This window comes from Musca domestica, unplaced genomic scaffold, assembly GCF_030504385.1.
Source record: "Musca domestica strain aabys unplaced genomic scaffold, Musca_domestica.polishedcontigs.V.1.1 3, whole genome shotgun sequence".
NCBI lineage: Eukaryota > Metazoa > Arthropoda > Insecta > Diptera > Muscidae > Musca > Musca domestica.
This window is the reverse complement of record NW_026712299.1, coordinates 14,344,723-14,353,664: the sequence shown is the minus strand read 5'-3', so window position 1 is coordinate 14,353,664 and position 8,942 is coordinate 14,344,723. Positions and strand designations below refer to the sequence as shown.

Genomic DNA, 8,942 nt, shown 5'->3' with positions numbered 1-8,942 from the left:
GATTTTAGTGACATTATTCACCAAAATTGTTTCAAATTTGGTATTTGAGGTTCGAAATGGTTACTACAGCCTGAGACAGAAAATAGTCTGTGCAGGTTCATGCCCTCCCGATATTCGGTATTTTCATGATTTTACCGACATTATTCACAGGATTTTTATACCCTACACCACATAGTGGTAAGGATATTATGTCTTTGTGCATTTGTTTGTAACATGGAGAAGAAAACGAGATAGACCCATAGTTACTTTTGAGAACCTTCATAGAATCACTTTCTGAGTCGATTTATGCATGTCAGTCCGTCTGTCCCTCCGTCCGTCTGTCCATGTATTCTTGTGAACAAAATGCAGGTCGCATTTATTATCCGATTGAGATGAAATTTTCCAAATAATATTTTTTTGGCCCAAGGACGAACCCTATTGAAATTGGTGAGAATCGGATCAAATTTAGATATAGCTCCCATATATATCTTCATCCGATTTCGGGTTAAATGTGCACCAAATGTCCACTATCAGTCCAAATTACCTGAATTTTGGCACACCCAACCGAGTTCGGTCTAGAAGCAAGTATATCAAATTTGGAGAAAATCGGTCCAGATATAGCTATAGCTCCCATATATATCTTTCATCCGATTTGATCTTTAAGTCCCTCACATTCCTACTATGCACTCCACAACCGTGATATTTGGTACAAGGTATTAGATGGAGCACAGAAATAGATGTTTTAAATTTTATCGAAATCGGTTCAGATTTGGATATATCTGCCATATATATCTTCATCCGATTTCGGATTAATTGACCACCAAATGGCCAATATCAGCCCAAATGGCCCGATTTTGGCACATGTGACTGAGATTAGCCTTAAAGCAAATACAACAAATTTGGAGAAAATCGGTTCAGAAACAGCTATAGCTCCCATATATATGTTTTATCCGATTTGGTGTTTAAGCCTCTCACATTCGTAATATGCACTCCACAAGAATGATATTTGGTACCAGATATAAGATACAGCCCAGAAATAGCTGTTTGTAATTTTATCGAAATCGATTCAGATTTGGATATAGCTTCCATATATATCTTCATCCGATTTCGGGTTAATTGTGCACCAAATGGCCGATATAAGTCCAAATGGACTGAGTTTTAGTACATCGGACCAAATTCAGCCTAGAAGCAAGTATATCAAATTTAGTGAAAATCGGTTCATATATAGATATAGCAACCATATATATGTTTCATACGATTTAGAGTTTTAGTCCCATACATTCGTAATATTCACTCCACAACCGTGATATTTGGTACCAGGTATTAGATGGAGCACAGGAATAGCTGTTTTAAATTTTATCGAAATCGGTTAAGATTTGGATATAGCTCCCATATATATCTTCATCCGATTTCGGGTGATTGACCACCAAATGGCCGTAATAGCATCAATTTTGGCAAATCCGACCGAAACCAGCTTAGAAGCAAGTACACCAATTTTAGTAAAAATAAAAAATAAAATAGATAGCTATAGTTCGTAAAATGCACGATAGAATTAGATAGATTTTGATTTTGTACCAAATATCTCATAGAGCTCTGAAATGTCCTGTATAAACCTTTTTACGAGAGCTCTACAAAATATGCATAGTGGTGTAGGGTATCATATAGTCGGCCCCGCCCGACTTTTGAGCTTTCTTTACTGGTTTTTAAATTTGGTATTTGAAGTTCTTCAGGGATACTAAAAATTATCTGTGCTGGTCCACATTTTTTGTATAGCCCCCATATAATATTACCTCCCTATATTGATGATTTTAGCTACATTATTCACAGATTTTTTTCAAGTTTCGCATTTGAATATTGTAATGGCTTAAGACAAAAGTTACCTATGCAGATCCACGTCATCGCTTAGACCCTAATATGACAGCTACATTTGGTATTTTTAAGATTTTAACAGAATTTCAAACGAATTTTATTTTTTTTAAAAATTGTCAAATTTGTTCCAAATGGTGGAGGTTATTCAAAGTTCGGCCCGGCCGAACTTACAGCTTTTTACTTGTTTATTCTCTAATATCGCTGTCGCTTTGATGTGATTCAAATTTTTTTTACAAATTTGTCCTTCTTTGTAAATCCAAATATTTAGCGCCATATGTATGTTAATTATTTGCTTCTAAATGCTTCAACAATATGTTGTTGGTATTTTTGCGGTACACCTAACATACGTTGCAATTGTGTTGGCGCTTAATCGAGTACAAATTGATGTGAGACGTTAAGCCGTATCAATACATGACTCTTATCAGTCGATTAATGTACCCGGGATCAGGTTGATGACGTTATCAATATAAAGAAAAACCCATACCAAATGTAAAATTCGATTTAATCAAAACAGCGGCTTAGCCCGGATTGATTTAAAAAAAATGTAAATAGTCATATTGATCTCATTACGATTTGTGCAGCGGAACTGAACCTTTGTGAAGTGTAGTCTGATTTGAAAAAAAAAAAAAAAATACAAAAAGAAATTTTAATTATGAATTTGAAAATAAAGTGCGCTTTAATTGCCATTGGCTTTTTAACATTTGCTTTTAAGGCTGAAGCCCGTGGTGGTGGCCGTGGAGGAAGGGGAGGAGGCAGCCATGGTGGCAGCAGAGGTGGCCACTCGAGTAGCAGTCATGGAAGTAGCTCTTTCAGTCATGGTGGGGGCAGTAGCAGCAGCGGATTTCATAGTCTCTCCAGTGGAAGACATGCAATTAATTCCAATAATTATGGAAGTGGTTCCAATTCGTATAGACCATATGGTCATGAAAGCAGTAGCGGTTATGGTAGCAGTTTTGGTCATACTGGGAGCTATGGTTCACGCTCACATGATGACTCATCGCTATCGTCCTATGGCAACAGGTGGAAACCATTCGAACCCTCGTATTTAAATTCTTATGGAATGTGTCATAACTATGGAAATCGAGATTTTTCGAGAAATTCGGGTGAGGATAAATATTATGTTAAAATGTATGAAAAAAAAAAACTTCTATGGAGAATACCAATACTGACTAGGGGAAGACCAAGGCCTTCTATGAGAAGATCAACTGGCCTTCTATGATTTTAGCCTTTTTTGAGAAATATTTTTTTGAAAATCTTGCTCTGTTCTTTTGAAAAATCCAAGATTAGACAAAGGACCCAGATCCAATGTTTCGGTCCAAAACTATTTGAACGTCTCTAAATGTAAACCCTAGAAACCAATATCAATACCAAATTTCAGAATTTCAGGTCTATCCTTCACCAATAACCAATTTAATAACATATCCAAAAGAAACTACCTCTCTCCATCCTAGTCACCAATAGTGATTCATAATAAGTACCATTTAGTACTTTTCGAATAATAATAGTACGCATTTTAGTACCAATTATATTTCATTTTCCAAACCATCTTCATATAGCAATTCCATACATCAACAGTGACCTCGATATCAAATTTGAGGTATCCAGCTCTATCTCTTCACCCAATGACAGTTTTAGTACAATTTAGTACGTTTTCGTACAAATGTATGACACTTTTCCAAACAACCACCAAATCCCAAAACATAGATACCAACAGTGATCATAATATCAAATGTCTGCTCTTTAAGTTTCCCCATTACTTACTATAGGACTATTTAGTACAATTATAGTACGCATATCCAAAACCATCTCCATATCTTAACAACAGTGACATCTATATAAATTTTAGCATTTCAGCTCTATCCCTTCACCCAATACCAAATTTAGTACTATTTTGTAATTTTCGTACAATTATAGTACACATTTTCAAAACTACCTCCATATTTCTATTTCAGGTACCAATAGAGACTTAAATATAAAATTTGAGAATTCTAGCCCTATTTATTCATCCAATACCGAATTTAGTACCACTTATTACTTTTCGTACAAATGTAGTATGCATATCCTAGATACCAACAGAGACCTCGATATCAAAATTGAGGATTCCAGCCTTATCTCTCCAACCAATACCAAATTAGTTTTTATTTAGTACTTTTCGTAAAATTATAGCACGCATTTCCTAAACCACCTTCATATCTGAATTCCAGATACCAACAAAGACCTCAATATTAAATTTGAGGATTTCAGTCCTATCCTTCACCCAATACCAAATTTAGTACAATTCAGTACTTTTGGTACAAATCTAGGACGCATTTCCAAACCACCTCCATATCTCATTTTCAGATATCAACAGAGACCATAATAACAAATATGAGTATTCCAGGCTTACCTTCACCCAATACAAAAAATAGATACAAATAGTGACCAATTTTAAATTTCGGGATGCCATCTATCTATCCCTTCACTCAATACCCAATGTAGTACCATTCAGTACTTTTCGTACAATTATTAAGCACATACACCATCTGAGACCTCAATATCAAATTTGGGGAAAACAGACTTTAACTTCATCCAATACCAAATTAAGTACAATTCAGTACTTTTCGTACAATTATAGTACACATTTCTGAAACCAACTCCATTTGTCCAGGCTACACGTGAACAGTGACCCTAATACCAAATTTCAGATTTCAAGCACAAACTGCTCACCTAAAACCAAATTTAGTACCATTTAGTACGCATATCCAAAAAAAATCTACATCTCTCCATACTAGATATCAGTCCAAATTTAGAAAAATCTCCAGATCTCAATACCTGGTACTAACAGTGACATTCATATCAAATTTTGCGATTCCAGCTCTATCCATTCACCCATTAGCCAATTTAGTACCAATTAGTATTTTTCGAGCAGTTATGGTACACATTTTTAACCACCAACCACCTCTAAAGCTCACAGTTACCAACAGTAACCTAAATATAAAATTTAAGAATTTTATTTCTGTCCCTTCAACCAATTCCAAATTTAATACCATTTAGTACTTTTCGTACAATTATACTAGACAACCTCTATATGTCCAAGCTACATATGAACAGCGACCCAAAATAAAGTTTAAGATTATATTCATCCAATACCAAATAGTGCCAAACATAGTACTATTTAGTACTTTTTGTGCACTTGTAGTACACATTTCCAAAAACAACCTCTTTATCACAAACCTACTATCAACAAAGACCCCAAAACAAAAATTTCAAAATTCCAGCTTCATCCGTTCACCTTAAACCAAACTGTACCATTTAGTACATTTCGTACACCTAGTACACATTTCCGAAACCATCTTAATTTGCAACCTTAATCTTCATACCAAAAGTTTTTAGCTCTATCCGTTCAAATAACAACAAATGGTTCAACTTCAAAAGTTAAGTACCATTTAAGAACTTTTCGTAACCATTAAGTTCGAATTTCCAAAAATCCTTTGGTACATTTATCCAGCACTCCATCAGTGACTCTCGTTCCAAAACCAGAATTTTAATTTATCCCGTTTGTCCAGTGCAGAGTATTAATTTTTTAGTACATATTAGTAATTTTCGTACCATTTTAGTACGAATTTCCAAAAACCTAGCCTTTCACATGCCTAAACACCGAGACTGACCCTAGTGCTTAGTTTCGTCTGGGATTTAATTCTTAGTCAGCCGGTCAGTTACTTCGCTACTCATTTAGATATAGATTAAGGCCTTTAGGCTCTTGAAGAAATATTCTTTCAATATAAAAACCAGTAAAGAAAGTCTTGAAGTTCGGACTTGTTTTGCCCATTTGCTGCAAAATTAATTTGAAATCGGATAAAAATATATATGGGAGCTATAGCCAAATCGGAACCGATCTTGCTAAAATTTGGCAAAGATATTTCTGTATTTGATATATTTCCCTGAATATCGTGGGTATGCACTCTTTGGAGTGCATATTACGGCTGTGGGTAACAAATATGACAAATCGGATGAACAGTATATATGGGAGCTATAGCTATATCTGAACCGATCTCCAAATTTGACATACTAGCTTCTAGACTCAATTCGGTCGTAAATGCCAAATTTCATCCAATTTGGCCAAATATTAGACGTTTGGTGCACAATCAAAGGTAAATCGGACGGAGTTATATGGGAACTATATCCAAATCTGAACCGATCTCGATAAAAGTTAGCAAATGTATTTCTGAGCTGTATTTGATATATTTCCCCAAATATGGTTGTTAAAATAGCAAATCGGATGAACAATATATATGGGAGCTATAGCTATATCTGAACCGATTTCGATCAAATTTGGCATACTTATTTTCAGGTCCAATTTGATCGTACGTGCAAAATTCCATACAATTCGGACTGATATTACACGTTTGGTGCACAATAAAAGGCAAATCGGACGAAGATATATGGGAGCTATATCTAAATTTTTACCGATTATCTCCAATTTCAATAGGGTTCTTGGGCCAAACAAATGATTTGTGCAAAATTTCATCTGGATAGGACAATAAATGCGAACTGTACTTTGTTTACAAGAATACATGGACAGACGGACGGACATGCATAAATCGACTCAGAATGTGATTCTATGCATATCATCAAAAGGAACTATGGGTCTATCTCGTTTCCTTTTGCCTGTTACAAACAAATGCACAAAGACATAATACTCTGACCACCTTGTGGTGTAGGGTATAAAAAACTCTATGAGGCTCATGAAAACCATTTTTTTTTGAATCAACGATTAAAGCTTTAAAAAAACATTCTTTAAATTTCCACGAAGATAGGCTCTTGAGATCTTTGACAAAAATATAATTTCCACGTTTAAAGCTCTTGATGCCTTAGAAATATTGTTTTTTAAAATTCCCGATTACAGTTCTTGGATTTAATTTTTTTAAATCGACAATGTGAGTTTTTATAGTCCTGAAAGGAAATAATGATGCGTACATATTTTTCCCACATTTAAGATAATATCGAAAGCATTAGAAAATAGTTTAAAAAAAAATATTTTTTAATTTTCAGATCACGACGGTCTTCTAACGAGTTATCGTGCAGGCAGCGTCAACAAACCGGATTTATCAGATGAACTCTCGAATCTCTTTACCTATCGAAGACTGTTGCATAATACTCACAGTTCTGGTGATAGCCATCGAAACAGCTACCCATGGGACACTACCACAACTGAAAGTTCCATACCAACAAATAATTTCAATTATCCTCTTTATGGTAATATGAATTTAGATGAAATCCTAAATTCAATAACAAACATAAACGGCGTGGCGTCTTCAATTTTGGAAGAATTGCCTAAAATCCAGGAAGACACTGAACCCGAAACCAGAATCGAAATCGAAACCACAACTACAACCACTACAGAACATGCCATTGTTAACCAAAGAGATCCATTGGAATTATTGAATAGCCTAAATCCATCATATCGACCAGATGAAAGTATTGATGAGTTTTTGGAGAGAATGCAGAAAATTAATTTCCGCGAAATGTTAACAAATGTGGCGGAGTCGACCAGAAATGCAATGCAATGGTTAGAAACAGCAACACCCGACACCAAACCCGAAACCACAACTACTACCACTACAGAACGTGCCATTGTTAACCAAAGAGATCCGTTGGAATTTTTGAATAGCCTAAATCCCTCGTATCGACCAGATGAAAGTATGGATGAATTTTTGGAGAGAATATCGACAATTAATTTCGGTGAAATGTTAACAAAAGTGGCGGACTCGACCCGAAATGCCATGCAATCAATAGAAACAACAACAGCCGAAGTGGAAAAAGCAAATTCCAAAGTAGAAGCTACAACAGCCCTGGTCGGAACTACAACAACCGAAGACGTCTCTGCAAACACCCCAGAATTGCCAGTTACCACAATCCCGACCTCGGATATATCTTCTGAAATTTCATTTGCAGATTCTATTACCAAAGATGAGAAGTCAACGCTGGCCTTGGATCTACCACCTGTTGTTACAGAATCATCTCTTCAAGATGCCAATCTGGAAATTTCAACACCCTACGGTGTAATCTGTTATCCAATTGTCTATAACAAAATTAATGAATTTGGAGTAAATGTGACAATTGAAAGCGTTGGATGTTATCCCGCTCCAGCACCCATCGTATTGGAGAATGTTCAGCAAGAGTAATTGATGCGGATGGTGATTTACAGTAGGATGAATTTAGAATTTGTTGAATATTGTATAAATTACGATAAGGTATTAATAAAAGTTTATTATGAAACACGCACGCAAGATGTTGAAAATGGTTTAACCTCTATTATAAAAAAACTTCCTGACTTTCGGCATTTCAAAGGTTTTCGTCCCAATATTTGATACTTAAGTCGTTATATTATATCAAAACAAGTAAGCGAAGGCTATAGTCGTGCGGGGACGACCATGTGATACCCTACAACACTACAATATGTTAAAAGCCTCCTTATGTCCAAATCCATTTTGGAAGATTTCGCTTTGAAATTATATCACGGAGCACTGCCCAGATATTACCCTTAGCATTTTTACCAGGGACATTTGCCAAATATTTACGCACTCCATCGTGTTGTTATTTGTTGTGGTTTATATAAAATATAGAATATAATCCAATGGTCATCCAAAATGCAAGAATTCTTCCCTGTCCTTAACTCACTTCTCAGGCGTGTCGATTGGCTTCAATTTTGTGATCAGAAAATTTTTTCTGTTTTTGGTTCAGTTGAACCCCTAAATATTTTGCGATCATCTCCGAAAGCAAGATGCCGCTATGCATCTACAAATTTAGACCCATATATATGATTTCCTTGACTACAATATTTGGCTATATTCATCAACGAAATCAGCATAAAAAGCCAGAAGTTCGCTTTTTGTGTATTTCGGATATCGCTTGTAAGTAATGTTGGTATTTTTTCACACAAAATTAGTGGTCCATTCTAACCGCTGTCCTAAACCCTAACTACATGTTAGATTTCGAGTCATTTGGTTTTTATTTGCGATCTGATAACGGCTGCAAAACCAGAAACATTTTTAGTGGGTGCTCCATTTCAACCCCCAAATATATTGCGGTCATCCTTGAAAACAATGGCTCTC

At 35.5% G+C, this 8,942-nt stretch overlaps 1 protein-coding gene across 1 annotated transcript; it reads left to right on the top strand.

Annotated features, from left to right (window-relative positions):
• The first annotated feature begins 2,423 nt into the window (after nt 1–2,423).
• On the top strand, nt 2,424–8,117 carry LOC101899052 (keratin, type I cytoskeletal 10). Its single transcript, XM_005178386.4, has 2 exons — nt 2,424–2,951; nt 6,880–8,117. The coding sequence occupies exons 1-2, from the start codon at nt 2,501–2,503 to the stop codon at nt 8,010–8,012; spliced, it is 1,584 nt and encodes a 527-aa protein (XP_005178443.1). The 5' UTR covers nt 2,424–2,500; the 3' UTR covers nt 8,013–8,117.
• The last annotated feature ends 825 nt before the right edge of the window (nt 8,118–8,942 follow it).

What these genes read in the sequence shown, in the direction of transcription:
- LOC101899052 (XM_005178386.4), top strand. Translation starts at nt 2,501, where the DNA reads ATGAATTTGAAAATAAAGTGCGCTTTAATTGCCATTGGCTTTTTAACA. An exon ending in AGATTTTTCGAGAAATTCGG is followed by an intron (nt 2,952 to 6,879) that starts GTGAGGATAAAT and finishes TTTAATTTTCAG; the next exon opens with ATCACGACGGTCTTCTAACG.